General features: G+C 43.8%; 1 protein-coding gene across 1 annotated transcript in view; it reads right to left on the bottom strand.

Moving 5' to 3' along the window:
• Positions 1 to 15001, bottom strand: part of GAP43 (growth associated protein 43) — a 56527-nt gene extending 41526 nt beyond the window's left edge. The window contains exon 1 of the mRNA XM_050910782.1: positions 14949 to 15001. Coding sequence (XP_050766739.1) covers positions 14949 to 14978 — 30 coding nt within the window. The 5' untranslated portion in view covers positions 14979 to 15001. The remainder of the gene's footprint in view (positions 1 to 14948) is intronic.
• Between the last annotated feature and the right edge of the window lie 12032 nt (positions 15002 to 27033).

Below are 27033 nucleotides of genomic sequence, written 5' to 3'. Positions count from 1 at the left end.
ACTTCCATTCTTAACTGGCAGAGGGACAGTGTCTTTCCTCCAGACCTGCCAACAGGACCTTCTCTTTTGGCCACCTACACTGCCTCCATGAAGTATCTCTCTGAATCACTCTACCTTGACCATCAACTCTGAATCAGTCCTGACAGCCAGAGGTTTAACTCCAGAGGAGCAAGAGGAGGGTCTTTTAAGCTGCCATGGAGGGCAATCTCAGCAGAAGGTCCTCAAAACAGGAGACAGGGTATCCCCATGAGGCATAGGCTTCAAGCCATAACCAGCGATTAGATTTGGCGGACTTACAGTGTCATGCCATGCTGGCATGTCTCAGGACAACAGACATAGGCACAACTCTTCTTCCATGCGTACGGAGTGCTGATGAATTCCTTTTTTTCCAAGACTTCTGAATTTCTGTACTGGGATTTCTGTATTTCCATTTCAGTCTCTGCTAAGAAACTCTCCCTTGAGCATGTTAGGCTGCTCTGTGCCCCCCTGGGAGAAGTAAACTTTCTTCTGGAGATAATTCATGGGCACAGAGGCCTAGGAGGCAACATATGTTCATCAGCAGCCACCATATGTAGGAATGGTGGGAAAAATTCCCACCTGTGCCTGGCCAGAAAATTGCGTCCCATCTTATGCACCAGAGATTTGAGGAAGGCAACACAGACATTCATAGTCTCCACAATAACAACAGCGTATTCAGACTAAGGAGAAACCCCAGGCAAGCTCTCATTAATAAAAGTGTATGAGCGTGTATCACCGAGGTTCTTGCCTCTTCTCGGGTTCCCTGTTAAGCCCAGTTTGAAGGCTCTGACCTCTTTCTTAAGCCCATCCTGGTCTGGAGCTTACGTTCCAGACAGACTGCCTCTCCTGGTGTGAGCACAACCTCCCCACCTGGAGATCCTCCAGGGCAGCAACCGAGAGCCTGAACTTCATGAGAACAGCACCAAGGTCAGGACATAGGACCTGTGATACCATAGACTTGCTTGCTTCCTCAACTCTCCAGCTCAGCCCTTCCTCAGGAGATCCTCCCATGGAGTCCTGCAGGCAGATACACGCCCCACTGCCACAGACACAAATATAAAGTGACTGGCAAATAAAGCAAACAAGCAATTTTCATTACTCAAGCTATTTCTTTCAGGTGAGGAGAAGGGAGAGGAAGAAGAGAGGAACAAACTCATACTTCTTCTGTCATTTCTAGATTAATGCATGCAAGGCATGTGAATACTAGTTTAAAAGCTATTGGTTGTGTATAGAGAAAACAGGCAGAATGACTTCAGCAGATAATTCCACTTTCTTCTGTGCCTCAGTTTCCTCACATACAAAGCGAGTAATAACAAGAGTGTTCCAGGCTTGATTTGTTAAGGATCTCAGCTGACATCTTCTGACACCAGTGAAAAGTGTAGTACTAGTTTCAGTGATAACACATTTGGCCCATTTTTGTCCAATTATTTTGCAACCCATCATTCACAGGCACAAGGACAAAGCAGCGTGACTCCTTTATTACATAAAAAGCCTGTCTTACAAGCATCTTTCTGGGCACACGGTAAAGTCTGAAGCAGAAAATGTAAAATGGAGACTACCTCTGAAACCTCGCTTTGACTCCCTTCTGCATATGCCTTATAATAGTCTTTACCATATCTTTTTTTTTCTTGAAAGTCTCCCCCACCCCAGCTACTACAAAGGACAGACAGAGCCCACTGAGTGCGTAGCGATTCAGTATTTTCCCGTTATCCTAATTTCAGGCATGGCAAAGTGCCTTATTTGCCACACATCATTCAAACCTATCACCGAATGCAGAATACTAATTTCCTCATGGTCTTTTTCTGTGGTGCTATTTTGCCATAATATCTCAGTGATTCACGAGCCTTAATGGATGTTCTCCCAGGGAGGTAGGTGGGGTTGTTATCTCTATTTTACAGACAGTGAAATCAGACACAAAGAGGCTAAGGTCAAAACGGCCAGAGCACCCACTAATTTTGGGTCCCTAATTTGCAATGCCTTAGATTAGCATTTCCCCAGCTCTGTGCGTGTTGAGAGCAGAACTCCACACAATACTGGCTCTGCACTTCTGCAAGTCAGACCCCAGGTGCCTCAGACTGAGAACCCAGAAAATGAGAACACGCCAATTAGTGGCCACCCATGGAAAACCTCATTTATATGGCTTTTTCACATCACATAGGAACTCGTGGCAAAAGGCAGGAAAAAGCCTAATTCTTCACGGCAGTATTCAATTGCCAAAACATGAGACCATTATTCTGTTTTTGAACAGCCCCTTGCCCAATTCAATACATAACCTTCATCACTGGCAGTAAATGAAACAGGAGACCTATAGAAAACACCTTCATTTATGGCAAAACTCATTCAGTCCCTAAGTATATTCCATTCTGTGCACTGAATGAGACAGGGATCCTATTGAAAAAAATATACACTAGTATTTGATTTTGTAATTAAGGACCGCATCATTATGCCTATACGTGAGAGAAGACATATTAAAGATGGATAGGCAACCGTTTTAATTAATTCTCCATATTCTAAGTGTTTGACTTTGAAAACTCAATGTATGCTTAACAAAAGTGTTCAATCTCTTATTTTAAAAACGTAAACTAAAAAGGAAGAAAATAGAAAATTTCATCATTTGCAATCATAACGGCATTCTCTTTCCTTATATTATAAAGGCGCAACTGCTGCTTATTAAATGGTTGCAAAACTCTTTACACTTTCAAAGCTTTATTCCTCTAATCTCAACAGATACAGCCAAATAACAAATTAAAAACCCACAATGTCTATTTGAAGAAGACCCTTACCAAGAAAATTCTAATCCAAACAGGGAAAGCTCAGCAAAATTTGATGTAGTTGAAAAGATTGTCTTTGACTACTACAATTTATCTCATCCCCGAAAACTTGGGTAACCCTGACTATAGGCAGCATGTCTTGTTCCCCTTCTTGTGTTGTGTAAAGGCTTTGGAATAACCAAAGAAAGGATATCTTCCTGAGCGTTGTATGGACTCAGCATGTGATAATGGAAGATACCACAGGTCAGCTTTAGTTCTTCTATATTCTCATGCAGCAGTAGCTCTTCTGCTGCATAAGAATATATCCAGTGAAGGTGCATATTATATCTCAGCATGTTTTATTCAGTATTCCCAGCAACCGCTGGGACACATCATAATGAGAGCAGAGGGGATTAAGCACTGAAGGTGAGTGCTAGTAGGGGTACAGCACTCCAGTTGGGAATTTCTGAGTGACTGCCATATAAATGCTTTGAGACAACTCATGTCAGGCAGGTAGAAGAAGCCGCCAACTGATAAATCCCTTGTAATAATTCTCTCCTGAGGATGATGAAAAGGGAACCTCAGTGTGGAGTTCCAGCAGACGTCTGTGTTCAGAAGACAGATGTTGGAGCTAAGTCTAGGAAGAAGGTGCGATGCCTTGCAGAAACCATAGTCTTAAGTCCACCAGAAAATATGGGGAGAACTAGGCACCTTAGTATCACAATACACCAAATAAATGCCTTTTGAACCTGCCTATAGCAAATGCTGAAGACAGAGTGACATCTAAACTGTCTGGGTTTAGGTATCTTGCTCTGGTTATCAGGGAGGCGTCTTCTGTTTTGGATCCCAAGCCCTGAACCCCTGCCCAGAAAGAGACAACAATTATAGTTCCTCTCTGACAGCACGCAGTAGATAGATAGGTATTTATCTAGTATCTCAGTGGAGAGACTAGCTTCACTAAATTATGGGAGATGTTGACTCAACTCTTTACTGTACCTGAAAAGATCTCAAGTCTTACCTTCCTCCTACAGAAGACTGTTTAGAGTAAGCTGCTCCTAGCTTTTCCTGCTTAAGTTCTTAGGCTTTTCTCATGGAAGAATTAAATAAGCATGAGGCCAGAGACAGAGAGAGCACAGAAGTAAATATAGCTTTATAGCCTACTGGTTAAGCACTCTTCTGCAAGAGGACAGATTGGGTCCAGTTCCTGCTTCAGTGAATATTTGATACTAATCATACAAAATAGTGTTGAGAGAGCACAAGAGATCTTTTAGTCCATCTTCTGGTCCAGAAGTACCTCCTACGGCCCTTCAGTGATTGGAGCTGTAGTAGTTTTCTCAGACAATCTATTCCAGTGCATCACAATCCTTTTGGACTCTTCCTAAAGTCTAGTCTGAATCATTCTGATGGCCCATTAAAGACCATTACTCCTTGTTTTATCCACTCTGGACACGAAGAACAGATTATTGCCGTTTTCTTGCACTCACCAGACTAGCATCCTGAGCTCTCTCAGCCTTATTCCTTTTAGGTTAAACAAGCCTAATTATTTCAGTCTTTCCTCACAAATTATATTTCCCTTGACCTCCAGCAATTCTCATTATCCCAGTCTGCACTCTCTCTCACTGGACCACACTTTCTTAGAGTGCAGTACAAGACTAAGGCATGACATTTCAGCTGAGACTTACATGTGCTCATCAGAGCTGAAGGCTTATTAGATGTGCTTACAGATTATACTCCCTTTTGCACAACCTGGTAAGATGATGTTTTCCTTTTTGACTATAGAATTACGTTCTAGACTAACATTGAATTTGTGGTCCTCTAGAGACCCTGTCTCCCCTCCTGAAGGACAGCTAGTTGGCCTGTTGGCTCCCATGGACAGCTGGCTGCAATTTATTAATCGTTCCCATGGAGAGCACTTTACATTTGCTCTGATGCTGTTCAAACCAGGTCCTTGGTTTGACAAGCTTGTCTTGAATTCCAGTAATTTCCACCAGCCTATACCTGGTTCATGCCATCTGTAGATTTTAAAAAACACTTCCTCTAGACAGTCCTCCAGGTTGAAATTAAAATATAAAGTACAATGTATTTAATGAAAACATGAAGCACTAACAGGCCACAGCTCAATCTTGTGGCAACCCGCTCGATAGAGTCTTCTGTTTCGACAGGAAATCAGTGAGAATTGCTCATTGAGTACGATTATCTACACCAGTTCTGCATCCCTGCTGTAATGTTTTCCTTTGGACCATGTTTCTTTGCTTCACTTATGATAAAAGCCTGTGAGATAATATCAAAATCCTTACAAATGACAAGGTATGACAACTACTTCCCCTGTATCCACAAGGCTTGTTATAGAAGGAAGCTAAATTAGTTTGACATGATCTATTCTTGACAGATCTGTGCTGGCTCCTAATAATCTCCTTTATTTGATTTTTTCCACCATTTTTTTTTTCCAGGAATGAACTTAAACTGAGTAGTGTGTAATTTCTTATCTTCTCCTTGTTCTTTTTCAGCCTTCTAACACCTCATCCAGCCCTCATGAGTCTTCAAAGCATTCAAAGCTCATGGTTCAGAGATTGCTTCCATCAGCTTTGTAAAAAAGCTAGGATGATTTGAAACAACCATCTTACATCAGTACCTCCTGACTTGTTCTGCCCTTTTCCTAGATCCTGATCTTCCTCCTTTGTGGCTCCTATTAATTGTTTTAGCCATCAACTTGCCGTTGACCACATTACTGGAGACATGCAAAATGGGCATAAAATGCTCTGGCCTTATTGACAATGTATGATGTAAAGCTTTAAGCAAAGCTCTTCCCTCCCCTCCACAAGTGCCATAAACACTAAGGTAGAGAGTCAGGATGATATTCTTTCACTCCCTTGCTCTGGCCCAATTAATATTTTATTTGTCTGTGCAAAATAGGTCAGCTTCTCCAGGAAACACTGGTCCCAGTATATTCTATAGCCTAATAGCACATTCTGCTGGGAGGTGGGGGTACAGATCTACTCAGGCAGAGATGGCATATTCACCACATCTCTGGGTAAATACTTTAATCGAAGTGTTTCTGGATAAAAGGAAGGAAGTACATTCCCTTCCTCTTGGATGCATTCTGCGTGAACACTTGACCTGTGTGCTCTGACAAACTTACCCATTTTGGCTGTGCAGGGAAAGCAACTGGAAGAATACTTGATTTGTAGATCCCACGGTAGCTTAGCTGTTAAGTAGGTATTGAATTGATTATTGCTTATAAAACTAAGGATCATCTAGGCATGCCAGTAAGGAGCCTTTAAACGTTTAGGGGACTTTACAGGTCTAAGTGTAATAATCTTAGGACTTTAGGAACCTCCACAGCTAGAAAGGAAGGAAGCTCTAAAGTTCTACAGCCTATGACAGACACCTCTAAGAAGGTACTTCAACTTACAACAATCCCTTATTTCTCAGTTTAGAACAATGGTAAAATACTGTGATACATTTCACATCACACGTTAATTAAAAAGTAATGAAATTCTACAAGATAAGGCATTGTCTTATGGTATCTCTTTCTGAATTGTGGAATCATACGACTCAAAGGAAGAAAACAAAGAACATAAGGAAAAATTAACTGAACTTTGAAGGCAGATTTGCTAAAAGTTTCTATAAGCCATTAGGGCTCATTTTTCACTAATTGGTCAATCCTTTTATCTTCCAGAGAGTCTTGTACACTGGCATGATAATGGAGGGTTCTTTTTGCTGCATATCTAGTTTTACCATATGAGAGGGAGCTTCAGGTATTGATTCACATATTAACTTTGCTAACTATCCTCTGGAAGTTATCCAACTTTTGTTTACTTCATGGAGGTTTCAGTTAGCTTCAGTTCTTCAGTTATTTTTGGGGGAGATCTTTTTTCCTTGCTCCATTCGTCCTTTCCTTAGGATTTAATCTTTTCTAGATGGTATTCTGACTGGAATTTAGGATACAAGGGAAAGGCCATTTGCCAGATCCTGTGCTTTACGTGGGACTGGTTGGATCCTTATCATGCTTTTGACTGCAATTTTAACGGTCAATGTTAAACATCAATTTTTTGTTGCGGGTGTCTGTCCTCAAAACTCTATGTAGGGCTTGAAGTTCCTCTGGGTCTTCTACTGGAAATGCAAACAGCAGGAAGGGTTAAACCCACTGTTTTTCATCTTTGATCAGGCAAAGTCTCCATTCTGACAGATTCCAACTTAGCCTGTGCAATCCAGGTCTTTGCAAGCTGCCAGCCTGACTACTCCAACATAACAAGCTAACAATTGAAATCTTGACCCTAAAAAAGGTGCTCCCAGTTCTGAGGAACACAAGCGCCATTTCAGTGCAGCTCTCCAATCTACAGTGAAGTGTCCCTGCTGAGGATAACTTTTGGTCCAGCTTCTAAAAGCCCCTTTGCCTCAGTTTCCCATCGTTCCAGTTCCCAATCATTCCAGTACCACCTCCCAGCTGCACCATGCTTCTCAGGCACAGATGAGCAGGTGATGCCCTCCTTGCATTTTCTCAGCAGGTGATTTCCAGCAGTGGACTTCACTCTTACATGAAACTAAATGGCTGCAAATTTTACTGTTAGCAAATCAGCAAGTGATACTTGTTTCTTTATGTCTACCCTTCCAAATCTAGATGATTTTTGTTAAATTATTTATAAATCCACTACCGAATACCTTACTCCTAAAGCTGTGGGCAGACAGAAGAAGGAATGATACAAGGAGAACAATGGTCAGTTCAAAACCATTGTGGTTTACGTCCTGCTGGGTTCAATTTGAACTAATATAAATTACTGGCATCTTGTGCAAAACAACAAAGCATGGTACCATGCCGCCCCAACCTGCCCACCCTTGAGTACTTAACATTGCAGATTTATAAGGTCATTGGATACTATTAATAAAATAAATGGATTAGACTGCATTCAATAGTCTGATGAACTGGATGCCAATTTATAATAGTCTTAACAATTATAAGAGCAATCGAAACTGTAAATTATTCTGGACATCACCAATTATTAGAAATCATCCCAATTCATAAAAAACCTGAAGTTCCTGAGACCACAGTTTCACTCCTAGGCAATTATGAGAAGAGTGGAATAAAACTAGCTTCAGAGCTAGGTTCAGATCCAAACGCACTCCCTTGCACCCCTAAATTTTAGGGGCATTCAAACCAAGTGAGTAGGATTCTTTTAGAGCCTATTAGCTTTACTAATTACCAGCCCTTACAGAAACGTTCTCTCCTACAGAGAGAATGTTTAAATATTGTGAGATGTCCCGGCTTTCTATAAATAGAGATATACTGTGATCATGGCTGGAATTAATTCAAGAAACTTCAGAAGTAAGATGAGTAATGAATGGGACTGACATTTATTGGTTATAATTTAAAAGAATATAAGTACATCCTGGCTTCCCTTTCGAGGCATCAAAGCCAACCAACCCTGGTGGGAGGAAGGCAGGCTCAGGACATCCTCTCAGGCCAACAAGACAGCTGGAGCACAGCCTGCCACCCGACAGTGGCATTAGTAGCCAAGGGACAAGCCCAGAAGAAGTATGAACCCTCAAGAAAGCAGGAATGGTCATACTCGTTTGTACTGTATGCATTGCTCCTATGGCAGCCATACCCCTCCCCAGCCGCCTGCTGGGGGCGGGCAACGTTTCACCTACGCTAACAGCAATGTGATAGGTGAAGATGCACCACTTTGCTGTCTCTGTCTATAGGTGCTCATTTGCAGTAGCTGCGACAGCTACCCAAGCGGAGGAGAACTGGGGAAGCTGCAAAAGCAACTGGAAGCACAAAGGAAGCACTCATGTAGTTTTCCCTCCTACCAGCTTCCCTTCAGACACCAGTGCCAGGAAGGGTGAAGGGAGTAAGACCCTGGTGGTAGTGGCTGATGCTGCCAGCAGGAGTCCCCAAGAAGCACAGCCTAATGGAGGGCTGGTACCCAGCTGGAGGAGAGAAGCAGCAGCAGGAGGACTGCATGGTCAAGGGAGCAGGAGGAAGCCGAGGAGCAGAACAGATGGGGAGAGGAGACAAAATGAATAACAGGTGGAGACAAGCAGGATCAGTGTAACTCCAAAAGCACAAATTCCTTTTGTTATATTAAAAACAAATCACTATTTTCATTACACTATTCCTCCATCCCATACACATATTGCATGTTGCTACAGGCTGGATCATTATGCTGGTAGGGGAGGAGCAAGCACACTAGCGAAGAGCAGGGAGAAAACTAAGTCGCAGCCCTACTCTCAGGCTCTGGCCTACAGTAATAAAGTCTGGGTCTGGGAAGAAAATCAGTGGTTTGTGTTAAAGGAATGCAAGTGGCTAGTAAACATCCAAGCACTGCAGGAGTGACTGAGGATGGCTAAAGCAATGCTTTGCCTGTCTAAAGCACCTCTCAACTGAGGGCATCTGAATCCTTTTTTTTTTCCCACACACTAATTTTTCAGTTTCCAAATTAAAGAAGCATCTTGTAGAGACAGCCATGACAGGTAGAGAAACTGTGCTTAGATCAAGTCAGAAAGCAGGTTAATAGCACTGCTAGGAAAAGAAACCTGCTCTCCTGAAACCAATTCCTATATACTAACTACTAGCCTGTGGTGCTTGCAACCATGAAAAGCCATGGAGTTTTACACACACAGTCAGCAGGTGATAGAGATAGCCCTAAGGAAATATAAACACCTTCTCCACATGAGGCCATCAGAGCTCTGAGGTTACATGTCACCTCCTGGCGTGCTCAGGAGGATCTTGGAATTATAGATGAAATGAATGTGGATGGATTCCAGACTCTGACTTTGGACTTCAGATATTGAAAGGTGTTTCACCCGGATACCTGCTCTGGTATTCCCACAGCAAGGTATTCTGGTATTTCCACGAGCAAGGCATGTGCACCTTCCACTGGGCCTTTCTGGATGACCGACCTCCTCTTACCAGCCTGGCATTCCCCTGTGTAGAGCTACTGGGCTATGGTTGTTGCCTTACAGCTGGACACTGGGCCTTCAAAACTCAGATACAGCCAGGTATGGACTGCTGTCAAATCTAACCCTGAGACTTGTTAGACCCACAGCAAACAGGGGAATCACACAGCGACTTCCAAAGGGCATCAACACAGAGAGCTGCCATCAAAAGGTTTCCCATCCTCAGGTGTCTTTAGCCTAGAACTGTCATCAGAGCTATCATTCATTCTCAAATAGAAATAAAGCCCTCCCTGTGTAGGGAGGAAGCCCAAAGCACAGAAGAGATGCAAGTCATTTATGTGCAGGAGGAGGGGACAACAGAAGAGTTGTACAGAGGGAAGGATGCATGGGCCAGCAACGCATGGACTGAGCAAACGGCAGTCAGTAATGCACCACCAGCCTACTGGGAGCACGCAGAGGTCTCAGGTTATATGTACTTGGTGCTTTTGCTTCATACTATCTCAGCCAAAAGCAGAGGCAATCTTCAGGCTATGCTTGCTGTTTTACCTGTTAATACACCAATCCCTCAGCATATACATGCCTGCTCGGTACAGACTAGGCAGAGCTCACTTACGCCCCATGCCCTCTGCACGTGGAGCAGACAAGAGTCATTGAGGGGAGCACATGCCTCACAGCATGTGAACCCAAGCAGGTATACACATCCTTGATTGACATCATGCAAGACTATCAGCCTCCTTTCATCTTGCAATGGGCAAAGGGCCCAGTTCACCTTCCCACTAGCACAAGAAGGCCTTGCAACTTGGCAGCTGCCAGCAGTGGGGAATTCCTGCTCTCTGGGAAATGGGGAGAGGGAAATACAATGTCTGTGCAGGGTGGCTACTAGATCCTGGGATGGCATCACAGAATCCACGACAGCTGGCCTGAAATGAGAGCGGACTTGAGGTGAAACCTCTTTGCACTTTCTCCTTTTAATTAGTCAAAGCCACATGACTGGAGGAGGGGTTCCTCTCATCCCTCATCCCCAAGCCATGCCCACCCTCTCAGCATGGCATGGGCAGAGTCTGCAGCTACAGCCCATTTTCTTATGCTGAGGCAGGAGCAGCTCTGAGATCATTCAGTCACCCTCAGCATTAGGCCAGGACAAGCCTTCAGACAATACATGTCGGTTCCTCGGGCTGCACACGTGTACCCAGCCTGGCACAGGCAGATACAAGATTCAACGCAGCCCTGTCAGCAGGAACGCCTCTACGTACCGGTGGGTACTGCCTGTTTTTTGCTGGGACTCTCATTCAGGAGCAAGTGGCAATAGGCAATTTGGATCAACAGACTGGTTTCTTTCCCACTAAGCATTACCGCTGTCCTCCCCCTGGAAGCTCTGCCAGCAATTAGTTCCTTAGGAGGGGGCTTGTCTGTGCCATTAAGAACAGTTACATTATGCGATCTAGGAGAAATCAATGTCTCTAATAGTCAGCAAAGGCAGCGGAGGAGGACAGGGTGATGGGAGGGGTGTTTCTCTGGAGACACGCTTCTCGGGAGAAATCCTAGGGGTATTGCTCCAGGAAGAGAAATAGTAAGGACCTGGAGTAATTAAACTTCCATGAAGCAATTGTTTACTGGAAGAAGCACAAAAACCGCTCTGTGTCTCTCAGAAAGGCAGAGGCAGTGGCTAGACTCTCCCCAGGTGCAGATGAAGCGCCTCGGCCCTGAAGTCAATGGTCAGTGGTGATTTACACCATGCTGGCAAGTGGAGGGAGGAAGGGTGCGGGTGGAGACCTTTCCTTTAAAATGGAGGTGGAGACCTTTTCCTCTCTCCACGTTGGTGTTTAAAGGTAAGACCATGTCTTGCAAGTTTTGAAGCATCAGAATTGTGTGGCATAATTGTTATTCTAAATGAGGTCCAAGACATTTTAATATTCTGAGGCAAGAAAACCTTAACTCTGCGTGCATCTTCCTCTCTCTTTTTCTCCATTTCCTCCTTCCTGCACACCTCTGCAGTTCCTGGAATGACAAGACACCTCACCGGCTGGCTGTAATTGCTAGAACAGTTCCCTAATGCTTTCTCCTTCTCCAATTGCATTAAACTGCATCTTTAGAGGTACAGCACTGTTTATTCATGCTGCTCGTGTGGAAGGCGAAAGAAATGCAGACTGCCTCTTCCCCCCTCCCTCCTTTGATTTGATGGGTGTGGCAGGTTTAAACCTTTGCAGCCGCTGGCTCTCCAGCACTGGGGTGAGGAGGAGAGGACAGAAGGGGAGGGAAGGCGTCGGATATGGCTGGTGATGAATGAGACTCATCTCACCCACAAGTGGGAAACCTGCTTGCGGGTTATTGTTTAATCACTCATGCAATCCAATACTGAGCACATACCCCCATAACGTCCATCTGTTCTAGTATGCGGTGCATGCAACACTTGCATTCCTAGCCACCTATCTAACTATCCAGCTTTGAGTATTACTGACTGCATCCCTTGCTGGCAGTAAAGGTTAAGTTCAGTTTTTCAGAAATTGCTTGACCCAGCCTTTTGGTTATGTCACCTTTTAGCTGAATATTTTGTGGGCACAGATTCAGAGCTGCAATCAACTGTAGGCAGAAATGACAACACCAAGCTATCTACATCTCTCATGGGCAGGCACAGTCAGTCAGATACTTCACTCTTCACATTGGCATCGCACCCACAAGAAAGAATAATCTGCAAGGTACGAGTGTGTGAACATATTTGTCTTTGAGGGGTGGGAGGACAGACACATACAGGCACACCTAGACACAAATGTGAAGAGATTTCTTCCACGCCCAAGCCTGTAATTTCAACATTTCGCTCTTTAGCTGCCAGAAAGGCGGGACACCAGGGGCTTCCCCTGAAAAATAATTTGAGGACAGCTGTCTTTATTTTGGGAAGGAAACTCCTGCCTGTGCTGAAGAACCCATTCCATCTTTTTCTCTCTGTGGAAGGTCTGGGTGGGGATAGAGGAAAAGCACAAGCTGAAAAGCACAAGCTGAAAACCGAGGTCTTTTTTTTCTCCAAATTAAAGCTTCCTCTGGTGTATCACCAGCTTTGCTGAGCGAACTGCTATATTGCCAGTTTGGCAATTGTGGTGTGTACTCAGGTATAGGAGCAGGAGTTGGGCTCTGAGCCCAGGAACATCCACCGAATATGCACGGGCAGGCACATTCAGGTTGTATGGCTGCATAAGGATCAGAAAGCATGTGCAAACGAGTGCATGTATGCTTGTGCATATATGTGTAGTACAGATGCGAGCGACCAGAGAGTGGAGATGTGTGCTGCACATGCACGCGCAAAGGGGTGTGTACCATGCGGTGGATTAATGTACAGAGTGGGAAGAGAGGACTATGTGTGATCAAGATACCTGCATGCCATGCATTTCTAAATATGTCAGAATACAAAACGACAGGAGTAAATCCATAGAGATGTAAAGAACCGATAAATCGGAATATTATTCAGGAGCTTTAGTGCCCAACCTGTGATGGTATGGGCAAAATTATCCCCCTCCCCCAATAGCTCTCTTCTGACTCCAAAGAATCCCAGAGCTACCTACTTTATTTTAAAATTTGTTGTGCACCTCCACCCACCGCTCTGTCACTCTGCCTCCTTGTCTGCCTTCCTTCTCCTCCTCTGCTCTTTTCATCCCATATTTGCCATCTGAACGTGCTCTGCTGGCTGGCTGGCTGCAACATGTTCCCCCCCCCGCCATCACCACCTCCCTCCAGATTTTAGTGAACGTATCATTAATTGCAAAGCATTTGAAAAACCTGCATGGGGAAAAACACAGGATGACGCAGGGTCTCTTTCTATCCTGTTCACCTGCCCCTCCCCATTATTCTACAAAATCGCTCCTTCGTTTGATAACACAGACATCTCCATTCAGAAACACACTTTAACCTGGATTTTCTTTCAACACTGTGCTGTTGTACAGTAACTGGAGTTACTCACATCAGTGTGTTAGGCTATTGCTCCAGAATACTGCAGTGCTATATTGTAAGAGATACATAAATGTACACATATATAAAGAAAGTAACCAGTATGGTGCCGTACCTAAGACTAAGTTGAGTTTTGCACTCAGAACAAGGACCAAAGCTCCTTGTCACTACTTACAAATCCATAATTTGGGGAAGTTTCCAAAATGCCTTACAAAGATATCTGGGGCCAGTTCCTGCCTCAAAGTTCCAACTGCATAAATCCAGCATCCTCCCGAGGAAGTCCAAGAGGTTCAGTGAAAATAGGCTCTCTTAATCAGGAGCAGGTTTGGGCTTTCACACAAAATAAAAGGGGGAAGGGTGAGGGGGAATGATCTAAGTAGATTTTTTTTCAATTTCATTATTCTTTTGGACATAAAAAATTTGGCACTGAAAACTAGCCACCACCCAAACCTTCTTATCATCCCAGTTCCCTTACAGGAAAAGCCAGGTGGTACCAGTAAAGAGAATGAACTGGTTTCCAACAGGTTCACACTGCGAGCTTCTCTTATCCCACCCGAGTTCAGAGCTAACAGAGGCGTGGTCCTCTGTCTCTTTACCAGCTGGTGCACAGTTGTCTAACTGGTTGTACTATGAAGGGTATTGCAAAGAGGGTGACTCTCCCCCTCCCCTGGCTAATGCTTTTGTTATTAATTAATTGCATTTTTCACTATAGCATAGGTTGAAAAAGAAGCTTCAGGTTAATTCTTGCTCAGATTGTTGTAACACAAAAAATGAATGCACCTGTCCTCCGAGCCACCTCACAGCACATGCACATAAAGCATTTCCCATTCATCGGAGCCAGGAGCAATAGAGAGCGTTCTGACCAGGGATCAAGGCTCACTGGGCATCCTTTCTTTTTTGGCATAAGATGAAGAATTGCTTCCTTTATCTCCAAGGTAGAGCCAGATCTCATCACGTTTCCTGTCAGCCGCACCCCCCCCCCCCCGCCCTCCACACCCTCAGACCACAGACAGAAAATCCTAGGCAATACATCTGCCCACTATTAAAAAAATAATAAGAAGAATAGAGGGGAGATTCTGGTAGCTCCCCAAATGTGAATGTAGGCCACCCCCTTCCCCACATCACCAGCCCCGGAAAGGCAAAACAGTCATGTTGCAGGGTGTGAAAAGAGCCTTCAGTCGCAAGATGCTAAAGAATTGCAAAAGAGACGTCTGCTGAAAGCAGCTGAAATTGCCTCCCCCCTACCCCAGCCCCTCACACACTCAGGCAGACACGCACCCCACGGACACCCAGCAGCCTGGGAGATTTCTTAATGGAAAGAAATATAAAAATCTTCAGCTCTACCTGTTTTGTTCTTCTCATACAGCACAGCATGATCGTATTGTCCCCTTCCTTCCTTCTTCTTCCTTCCTTCTCCTCTCTCCTTTTCCTCTTCTCTCTCTTATCTCTCCCCCCACCCTCTCCACTCCCTCCCTCTCTCCCTCCCTCCTTCTCTCTCTCTCTCTCCCTCTCTCTCTCTCTCACACACACACACGCGCGCACGCACACACACACACCAGGGCAGTTAGCAGCAACTGTAAGGTCCACAGCTATTGCTCATCACACATGCACACGCTGCCTCTCCCTGCCTCCCTCCCTACCCTTCCCAGAATTGTTCACCAGCTCTCCCTGACTCGTCACCTCCCCACCCCACCCCCACCCCAGCAGCCACCCCCCCCACCCCCAAGTCCCTTGCCAGCCTCATGAATAATTAAAATCTTCAATCTGGACCCAATTACCCAACGACTTTCCCACTGTACAGAGGCGACAGGGGAGAGGGGACACTGCAGACTGCGGAGGGGGTGGGAGGGGTGGGGTGTGTCTGGGAGGCACCGGGCGAGGAGGGGGCCCGGGCGGGTGGGGAGCCCCCAGCCCCACTCCCACCGGAGCAGCCGAAGCCCCCAGCACCCAGCCATGGCCAGGAGTGGGATTTATGCATGAAGAAAGCGTGGAGTGGGGTGGGCACAGAGGAGAGAAGAGAGAGTGGGGGTATTGCCATGGCAGGCGGTATATGCCATGCACAGGTGACGTACCGTAGGTGGGAGCTGCGAGCTAAATGGGAATCAGAAAATATGTTAAAATGGCTGTTAAAAATCCCCCTCCCCCTCACCAGCACACTCACAAACATACATGTACGTGCTGCCTTCTTCATACGTGCAGGCATAAACCCTGCGTGGTGATGTCCTGCAGCACCGAACGGGACAACTTTCTCCCTTCTTCCCTCAGTCCATCCTATAGACCTTCCATAGGCACAGAAATTGATACTCCTGCAACAGACTTTTTTTTTCAGAATAGCTTCAAAACCTACAGAAATCATCCCTCTCCCTTCTGTATAGATCTCAATTAATTTCAGTGCCTAAGTAATTTCTGCGTCTATTGATTCTGCCTGCAAATTACTGTAAACTATTATGAGGAAGATGTGCATGTTCACACACACACAGCCACGCCCCATGCACGTGTGGGAACAAAAATGTATGGGTTTGCATGCATAGAAGATCATGGCGATGCGCGAGCCTGAGCGAACATTAATGCATACACACACTCCCAAGCACATGTCTTGAAAGTTATAACACTGTGTTTTCTCAGAATATATATGAGCAGGATAGCTGTATCCATCATTGTGAAAAAATATTCCAGACAACAGTTAAACCAAAGTACAACAATGTTGAGCATGTTAAAAATGTAAAGAGACTGCTGGATTTTTAGGATTTCATCTACCAAAATTCAAATTTAGCTTATTTTATTTACTGTGTCTGGGAGGCACAGTCAGATGCTGTTCTCTTTTTTAGCACTAATGTCACTACATCAACTTCTCTGCCACACCATGGAGTTACTTCTAATTTATTTTTAATGTAAAACTGCCCACAAAAGAGAAAAAAATTGTCTTAGGTTATTATTAAGGCCTTGCTCTTTAAATCTATCTAAATACATTATTAACACAAATATTCACATGTGTGCACGTATACAAATAAACGCATACATATATAGATACATTTTCTGGAATACCCCTCAGCGCAGACTCCTACATAAGCATATTCAGTTGCTATGACATCACTGCAGTTCCCAGTACCCCATATATTTTTTTAAGGAAAGTAAACAGCATTTCAAAGAGAATCTGTGTAGCTGTCTACATCTGTATGTAATTTAAGGGAAGTGCCTTTTAGGGTCAAGCAGGTATCAGTATTAGTCCTGGTTTTACAGTCTAGAAAAGGGAAATAATGGTATGATAATGACATTCAGAGAAGATACTAAACTGGGAAGAGTTGCTAACACCAGCTGACACAGAAGTAGACCAAAGGATTAAATAACAAAAATCAGATTCAGCTTCAGAAAATGCATGCAGAGAAAAAGAAGGCAAACTATACAATCATAAAAGAAGACAGGTAAGAAGCGGAGCCGCAGAAAGCAATGGGCATCAAATTCAAGGAAGGGGTGTCTGTGACATACACCACTGCTGGCAACACCATGCCAAGTCACTGAGGAGCAGTGCAATGGCATTTTGGAATATGCCTATGGGACTTAAGAGCCTCTGCCTCAGCCCCGGGAGTTGCTGGGGGCTCATCTCCATGATGAAGTTAGCGTGTTGTGAGCTTGTGGGCACTTGCTAACTCACATGGCTGCTCCCCGTGCCCTTGGGAGGTGGGACTCCTCCAGTCCAGCATGCATGTTCCCATCTGAGAGCATCACCCTGGACTCCCTTTGGTGACAATGAAGAGAAATGGGAACTTCAAGGGTGTGATTCAGATCATCCTAAAGCAGGAGCCTAAACTAGGTCAGACAAATCACGCTTCAGAAGTGTTTTAGAAGATTATTTTCTTCCCACTGACAAGGCCTTTTTAGGGAACCTCCCTGCTGTAGGAAGCCCTGCGAGGAAAGCCTTCCCAGCCCCCATCTTTTCCAGACACCCACCCAGAGGGGGAGCAGGCTGGCAGCAGAAGGGCTGCGTTGGTGCAGCCAGCTAGGGTCAAGCTACCTTCCTGTGCACACCCGGCGCAGCTGCTCACCACCTCAAGGCAGAGCCAAAGGCAGAGCCACTTCTCTTCATGCCCAGCCCCATGGGCACTCTATGCTCTAGCTTATTGCAAACCACTTTTGCCACATAGACAAAAACCCCTTAATAGGTTCCCCATGCATGTAGAGTTAGTGGTGAGTGGCCAGTCCACTGCAGAGTCACATCGGAGGTTCCTCTGAATTAATCTTACGTAGAAAAGCCATAAGCTGAGACCCAAATTTTCAGGGCATGTCAGTTTCTAACACCCCTTTCTTTCAAATCAGGGCCCTTTAAGTATATTTAAAAGTTGGGCTTTGAATTCTTTAGCCAATTATATGGTTCTGAAAATCATATCCCAGCATCCCTTGCCCTGCCATTTTGGCTATGTCATCACTTCAAACTGTAAGGTAAATTATCTGGTAACAGAGAAAGAAAAAAGGACAAGTCCACGGCAATGAAAAGGCCAAAGGGAATGAGACGGAATTAAAGGCACAAACTTCAGCCAGGGAATTAATGAACATCAGCAGCAAAACTCAAGGGAAGACAAGGAGGTGAATCTCCATTTCTTGAAGTCACCAAGTCAAGATGGGATGCTTTCATCCAAATGACACTTTTGTCTCTCCACTGCACTGCCAACACTGCCTCATTCAGCACTTCCTCAGAGTTTCTGGATAACACTGCATCGCGCAGTGTAGACATGCCCTGAAAGGCCCCTTTGACCTTGGCTTTTGAATCTACACAAATAAAAGGAAGAGCAGTTCCAAAGAATAACATGAATGGGGGGCTAGGGAAGGGGGCTGGAAGGAGGGGGTGAACAATGACCATAGATTTTAAAAGCTTCATCTGTGAGACTTGACTAAATGACAGCTAAGGAGGTGGAGAAGTGTGATATTTTCAAAAGCCGTAAGCCTCAAGAAGGGAAAGGAATCATTTGGAGTGATACATAACCCACTGTTTGGTGTATGCTGCATGTTCCTTCACTGTGAAGGACGGTATGGTTCGTATAAAGTAATTATTAAGATGACTCCTTTAATTCAAAGCCATGTCTTTGACTTAAAAAGGTCCAGATCATCTCAAAGTAATGAGATGTATCGGTGGTTGTTACAACATAGGGTGGGTGGACTGAGAGACACAAACCAGTGCTTTTTCCCTGTTCAGTTCTGCTGCAAGGTTTAGCAGTGCCTGAAGTTACCCCAGCAGCTTGAGGTCCATACTGGTTCAAGGAAAAAGCATCTTCAGTCCAGCTGCTAATTTAGGTTCAATAGTAACAGCTTAGATTCATTTTTGGTTTGAAGAACCACCTAGTTTCAGCCTGCTTCTGGGACTGTAATCAGGCTGATTCCCTGGCCAGATGAAGTTAAATAAAACCAAGAAGAAGGAAGATAGCCTATAAGAGCTGTCCCAGTGGTAAGCATGCTAAACTGAAGAGGCGTCTCTTCGAGAGAAGTATTGTGAAAGTCCTGTTACTAGGGATATTTAAAGCTTCAGTAAAAACAGCACTGAAGTGAACGACTTGCTTTCATTGGGAGATAGACTGGGTTTTCTCTTTATTCATATGTTCCACATATAGTGGTAGCCTCGCCTTTTGTTAGCCAACTTTCATGCTGAAGGGAAAAAAGCCAATTTTATAAAGATTTTTTAGGATCCTCATTTGAATAGGCATTCCTGAAAATCCCACTGGTGGCCCACTTGCATTTTTAGTCTCCTCAGTAGCTTTGCAGCTCTGGTCTCATTTGGTCTCACTTTCAGTCATCTATGGCTTAATGACACAAAGTAGTGCAGTGCAACACTACAACCAAACTCCTTTTCTAAATGATTTAGACATAGTCATGAATCTCCTTGGATGAGTACCTATTTTTCAGTATAAGGATCACTTATGTCAATTTACCTTGGATTTCAGTTAATCCTGAATTATTAATAATACAAAAGGAGAGCCTAGTTTATTTTGACCTAAGACTGTCCGTATGCCACAGGCTGAAATAAGTGGCTTTAAACCCATAATTTTCAAAAGCCACAATGCTGCTTACTCTTGCAGAGAAGGCTTCAGAAAATGCTAGTCCAGGAATGCTCTAATTCATTCACTGCCTTCAAGGGCTGCTCGGTTGCTCATCCTCCCCGACACTGAACACACATGACATTAGCACCTGTTGCCATTGTGCTAGTCAAAGAGATATGCACAGGTGCTCTGCATTTATTCCCTGTGATTTCCATTTTTCTTCCCATGCCTGCACAGCTGGGCTCACAGCACTGAAGACATCTGACTTTACAATAGGAAACATAATAAGAAATGGTCTCAATAATTTCCCTGTTTTCATCATTCTTAGAAAAAATGTGTTTTCTGTAAATTGTGTGGCGTACACAAACTGGAATATCTGGGTGGGAAGCAAGGGTAGGAAGATTTTTAACATGCACAAAGAATGGTCTGTACAACCCCCAGGTCAATGTTAATTATTAGTGAGCTTCAGAATCATCAAAAATGCAAACACAACAGTTAAATCCCAGCACAGCTTAGTGCTGAAGACCATAACTCTTCAATAAAATGAAATCTCATCTGCTTGTCTGTCAAAAAGAAAAATGTCATCACAGAAAGCAGTCAACGTATCAGCTATTATTCTCAGTGTAGTTATAGTCTGCCATGGGGGAATGTGATACTTTACACGCCAAACCAAATATGAGACAGGATGACCCAGGAAGCCCCTTCCTTCTTCTCCAGGGACCCTTCAGTATGTGCTGTTGGGTATACGCAGCCGTCCCTTCCGCTGTAGCACAGGCTCAGCAAAGCAAGTTTTGAACGAGAATCAGTGGCAACCAGGAGCTCAGCATGGGCCAATTTACCCTGCTTCTCAGGCTGGCTCCATCATTTACTCCAAGTCCTGCAGTGCCATGATAAGTTGCTGTCAGCATCCAGGCTCGCCACCTTACAGTGCCACATGGGGGATGTCTACGCTGCTCAATGCTGCAGGGCGTCATGGGACTGGGATGGAGACAAACGCTAAGGTGTGAGTCCTACACACTAAGTTCACGGCACGATTGGAGAAGAAGAGTCCATCTCAGTACTGTTTGATACATCCAGTATCAAACCTACATGAATTGCAGGTAGGGACTACAACACTCTTACAAGCTAGAAAGTGCTCCATTTGGTCCACAAAATCATCAATATCGGAGAATGGAAATTCATAGTTAAGATTCCCATTGTTCTGATTATCATCACCTCACTCCAGTAGCATCAGAGCTGTGCTTTGGTGGGTGTGCGCATTAAGAAAGAGTTCTCCTACACTGCCAGAGCCACACCATGCCCAGTCTTCATAATAGTGCCCTGGTACAGCAATTATTATTTCTTTTCCAAGACCCCACTGTTAGCCAAAGGAATTCACCCCAGAGGGCAGGAAACACAGATGGAATTTTATTAAGAGTCCAGGACTGTGCAGGCGGCAATCCAAACCTGCTGCGCCATGCATGGAAATTGCGTTGCAGCAAAAGGCCCTGTTTTAGCTCGACTCCACAGGATACAGAACTGTGTTTCTGGAGCATGTTTTTCTGGAGTTTTAGAAGTCGCTCCAAGCATAACAGTGAATTTTCTTACTGTGTAAATCTGGGGGATTAGCTCGTTCCCTGAGTGATTCTAGTGGCAAGGAGAAAGAGAAGCTTTCTGGAGAGGGGCAGCCTAATCTCTCCAGGCTGTTATACAGCCCCACTCACTACCTGACAGAACTGTATTATACAACACAAGTGGCATATACCATGCATGCCTGGCACTGCAACATGCTAGAGAAGCCAGTCCTGTTTCACGCCTGCTGCACCCCGTTCTTTCCCCTACAACCTGCATGCACGATTCACCCAGCTTGTCCCATCCTCCTGGTGTAGCTGCCACCCACAGCTGCCAGTCCCCTCTACCCAGTAGATGAGGCACAACCTGACATAAGCAGAGGCCAGAGAGAGTTTCTTAGCCTGAAGAAGGCAGCGGGAAGCAGCAAGGGAGGTGACAAGGACCCGCAGCCAAGCGCACAGGGAGCTCTATGCCTACTCAGGTAATGGCTCAGGAGATGCAGTGCTCAGTGGAGGTGGAAAGGTCTCCTTCAGCTCGAGGGAGAAAGGAGGAAAAAGGCATTTGTTTACCGCCTACATCAGAGAAGACAAGTATGCTGATCTTGATGGTCTTCTCATGTGTGTTCATCTCAGTGGGGTCAAGTTAAAATTTATTTTAATATTGTATGCTATAAATGTGAAGGGTAATTCTTCCTTATTACCGTAATTTATTCAGCCAGAGAGGAGGAAAAAGAAGTTCATTCTTTACTTGTTATGAAAGCTAAGCTCAAGTATGAACAATGTTCCATAGTAAATGATGGAGAGTTTGACAATCTTATCTGTATCATATGATCATATATTGAAAGGTTTTATTGTTAAGAATAGATACAAGAGAATACAATTTCAGCTGCTTCAGGAACTGTAATTCTGAGCTTCCTCATTTTAAAGTTCTTTTCAAGTCAGGGATCTGTGTTTTCTCAGCATCGCTGTTTGCATGCTATTTCCTTGGGTACTTTCTAAAATGGAAATAAGTCTTTGTAATGTTAGAAAAGCAAACTATATATGTTCCAGCTTTCTCAAAGTTAGTCACAGTACAAAGATAAGACTGGCATGGCCCTTCTGTTCAAGAACAGTCTTGAGATCTGCCTAAAACTTTAAATGTCATTAATTTCCTTCTTAAGGATAAAAGCTAAAAAAATAAAAAGATCAGAGAAAACAAAACACTGAGTTCTCAGGCAACACCAAGCACAAAGAGGTAACAACCCGACAGTGTCAGGTAATTTCCACATTACACGATACACGCCAGACCCCCCCCCGCTTAGCTGTTAGCCACTAACATTGAATAGAGAGCACCATGGTCATTTTCATTCTTGCATTAAGCTCAATAGTTACCAAGCCATGGTTTGAGGCACTGTGATGCCTTCAAGGTCTTCCACCATTTCCTGCAACCACTGGGAATTAATAGGCTAAAACTGAGCCCAACAGGGAGAGGAAAGTTGCTGAAACACAGTGCTCATTTAGTATTGTTGCTTGGAAGCCAGTGAAGGTTATTAATTCTTAGATCTTTGGTGAATACTGCCTCCTTTGTATGTTTAGTCATCCAAGAAGTCAAAATGGTCTCCCAAGGGACGTTGAGCCTACTGTGTCTGACTTAATTTTGATCATACTGTGCCCACTGAAAATGGGACTTTGCTGTATCTGCCTTTTTACCATCTCGTCAAACTCCTGCAGGCTCTTATTAGATCTTCTTCACATGCAGTCCAACCTCACTGGCCCGAAATTTGTCTCGTTATTTCCCCAGGACATCTATGAGTCCTTTCTGTGTAAGTACACTGGTGTCACATCCCAGGAAAATTAGAGAATGGTTTTGTACTTTGAAAACTTAAGTCATGCTCAGCATTAGAGTAGAGCTCTAGTCCTCTGCACACAAAAAATTTAGGAAGCATTTGTTTTACCTTCCTGGATCTTAAAACTGATCTTAAATCCTATCTTACTGTCACTTCCTCCAACTTTCTATTGTACAAGACTTTCTGTCTGTCTTGTAGCAGTGAGGTCATCTACATATCAAAGTTGTTTGTGCTGGACATGTCATTTCACCTAATCCTGAGAATTTCACAACAGTTTTTACAAAGACATTATTAAAAGGCATAAGAGATGCTAAATCTTTCTGCCCTCTCCTGCAATGTTATTAAGTGGAACAGAAATTCTATTCTGTAGTCACACTCTGCTTTTTGAACCACAAAAGCAAAATTGCCCTAGCTTAGTAACTTTATTGAAGATTTAAAATTCTTTCATTATATCCAGTGCAATCTTGTGTTTTTGTAAAATCTATCCAAGCATTCTAATCATAATCTCATGTCATTTTTTTGGATTCGCTGGTAAATTATTGGATCTGCTGTGAATTCTGTCTTTCTAAGATCCTTATTCCTTCTTCCTAGGCGTTAAATCCATAGAAGGATCAAAGCTAGGATTCTTCAGACTGCCAAAAAGATGCCTTGATAAACATTAGTTTACAAGTCTTTTTCAAATTTGGATGCAGAACCACCTCCTTTCAGTTTTTCAAATTTCTTTGCAACATGCTATTGAACCTGATCAACTTATCCTATGCTTGACTTTGAGCACATTTCTTTCTCTCCTCCATCACCCAGTCAGGGACCTAATAGGCTCTGTTGCTTTCTTCTGGCCCCAGTGTTCAATTGCTCTTAAGTAAAGCTTAAAGTAAAGCAACACCACCTCCTGAAACAAATGGACGTTTTCATAGACTTTAGGAAACAATTCTTTAACAGGGAGATGTATAAAGCTGAGCAACAAACAACCCTTTCTCAATGTATATACACTTATGCCCTGGCAACAGCATTATCTATTTTTCTAAGGCTCAGCCTTATGATATTATTATTTATATTATTTATATTTTTATATATTTATATTATAGCCATATTATTTAAAAGCTATATACATTTGCTGCAGTGTTTAGAAAGCACTCACTCCTTTCTTTTATAATTTCAAATAGTTCCATGTCTGTTTTTCACTGCAGTGAGATATTTACTGCTCCTAACATGCTTTGGTACCTTGATAAATCTACTTCAGTTTCTCAATTACCACATTCCTAAAGGAGAAAAAAAAATCCTCACCCATCTTTCTTTAAGTCCCTTTGAAATACATCATAGTTCATCTTTATTAGTAGTCACTGCTGAACATATCCATGGTTAAAGTAATTAACATTACTGTATGTAATGAAGACACTTTTTGCAATGTCTCAAATCCGATTCTTTTGAAGTGACATGAGGCAAAACTCTTTTTCTTACTCTATGACACCGTGGCACACAGTATCCCCAAATCTACCCCATGTTCTTAAAACTTCCTCTCTACTATACTTTCTGTAAACTCTCCCTGACACAGCCATCTCCTTGAACTTACATGGTCCCCTCATTTGACTCCTGTAGCCCCTAATAACTTTTCCTGACCTAGCCATAAGGGAAGAAACAGAACTTGCCATGGCTCTTTCAGAACTAAGTTTCTTCTGATTAGTCAGACACTCTCTACCTCAGAAAGTATCAATCATCAGAGCTGCAAACTGTTAGAGGCTGGAAGAGTATCTGGGGGAAGCATCTTTGCTGTTTCTTTTATTACTGCTCTCCGTCCCTGGTTTTGGCTCCTGAATAAAGAGTTGACTAGATGGACCTTTGGTCTACCCAAGGATGGTTATTCTCAAGCTGCCAAACAGACTGAGTAATGCCTGAGTTTCCCTGCCTCTCCTTCACTAATTTGAGTCTTTCTCTGTCCTCTACCCAGAGATGATATTCATGAAACTCCCAAAGATTGAACTATCTTTGTGGCTACTGCCTCTTTGTCAAACATGGGTGGGATGAGTTGAAGTCTCCTCATGACAGGGACAGACTGACATTCTGAGCCAGCGGAACCACCAGCATATTGAGTAGGTTTCTTTGCTAATGTAATGCCATTTTAATATAACTTGCTCCACAGGTAGGTTTCCAAATCAATGAATACAGCATTTCAGACCCATCAGAAGTACTCCTACAGCAGCTGGCTGCAAACATATTTCTTCTGCAATTTCTGGACTTCCCAGCTGTTGTTGGGCAGCAATATTTAACCAAATGCTGTGGTGTAGGGCTCATTTAGCCAATGATGACATGCGTGATGCCTGTGGTGCCAAAGAACTGCTTTGAGCTGCAGCAGTGTTAGGGCTAACAACACTCTTCTAGGCTTTCCTACTCAGCAGGAAGCAGTCGCACAGCCATGCAAGTAAATTACAGGCTTATCATTCCTCATTCAAGCATCAGCACAGTCATTCAGCAGAATCCCCATGTCCCTATAGCAAGACCATAGAAAAAGTGGCTTGAACTGTATTGTGTATTTGTACTTCACCTTATTTATTGCCCCTGCTCAGTAACTTTGCTGCATGGTTATTCAACAGGTGCCCTTTGAATAAGGAGCATGTGGCAGAGCGATGACTGGAAGACAAAGCAGTAGAAAAGAGCAGCCTAGGAAGCAGTTGTGCAAGGCCTATTATAAAGGGCAACTAACTGATTCATCAGTGCCCTCCCCAGCAAACCATGCCATATAAATGCTATTTTGAAATTAGCCTTGTGGAATAAGAAGGATTAGTTGGCAGCGGTGAGCATGCTTGAAGTGTGAATGTGTAATGTCTTCTCTCCCTAAAGGAAGATAGGGGTTTTTTCCCTCCAACTGCATGGTGCATAGTTTCAACTCAATTTATGGCCCCAAGGCCATTTTTGCAGCCAATTCTAATTTAAGAGAATTAGCAGGGTTTTCATTCTTTAGCATTGGACTGGTATTCTGGCTCTGACTCTCACCCAGTGCTGGAGGAAGGCAAAAGAAATAATGTTATAACCCAGCATAATAAGATACTGCAATAGGAAGAGATAGGAACCAGGGTTGCCTCCTTTTGTAGGCCTTGCAAGGAAAAACAGCAAATCTGCCAGGCTACAGATTGCTGTGTTAGCATGCAGTGAGGTTGAAAGAGCATATGGCAGAAATGGCTGCTGGCTGCAGTGCACCTATTGCCAGTCCCGTCATTCAGGGCTGTGGAGACGAGATAAAGGTTTATTTTAGTGCCCTGACAGCTGACAGGAACTTGTCATATTGCAGAAGCTGCTGAATCTCAGTCAGGGGAAGAAGGGGAAGAGAAGAGAAATCAAAAGTAATCGCATACTTGGTGCATGCTTGTCTAATCTCCTGGGGGCAAGACATAGGGTGAGGTCTCTCATGTATTCTGTGCATACAGCACCTAGCACAAAGGGGTGCTAACAAATGCAAGAAGTAGACAGCAGAAGAAGGTGCCAGGAGAATCTGGACTGAACTTTATTTCATCTTGTACCCGCTTTTCAAATGACATGGGGAAATCTATTGCTGTTGGGTATGAGGAAACCTGCTCTGGGTTATCCCTGTGACTACCCAAAATGGAGAAGAACCTGAGTTGCAGGATCTTCCTTGCAGTGTTCCTGGTAAGTGTAGGGTTCATTCCCACAGCTCCAGAGACAGGAAATGAGGAAGAGGGGGAGGAAGAAGAGGGTTTTTTCTTTCAGGAAAATTTTGACTCTTCCTGCAAAATTAGTAACAATTCTTGGGCTGGAAACATAAACACTGCAACATTTTAATTAAAATGTTCTGCAGAGAGCAAATACTTTCTGTTAGTGCATCTAGGGGAAAAAAAAAAGAAAAAAAAATCCCATAGAGTAGTTGTGCCTAAGTTTTTGAGCTCATCTTCCTCTCTGTTTAGTTTTAGTCACATCATTTTAGACACAGTCCCTCTACCGAGTCTTCCAACAACAGCTTCCCCTACCTTTAGTGTCTCTTGTATGGTTTTCTCCATCTTATCAAATCACACCTATG

This window comes from Gymnogyps californianus, chromosome 1 (genome assembly GCF_018139145.2).
Source record: "Gymnogyps californianus isolate 813 chromosome 1, ASM1813914v2, whole genome shotgun sequence".
Lineage (NCBI taxonomy): Eukaryota > Metazoa > Chordata > Aves > Accipitriformes > Cathartidae > Gymnogyps > Gymnogyps californianus.
The sequence above is the reverse complement of the archived record's forward strand: the minus strand, read 5'-3'. Positions and strand labels throughout refer to the sequence as shown.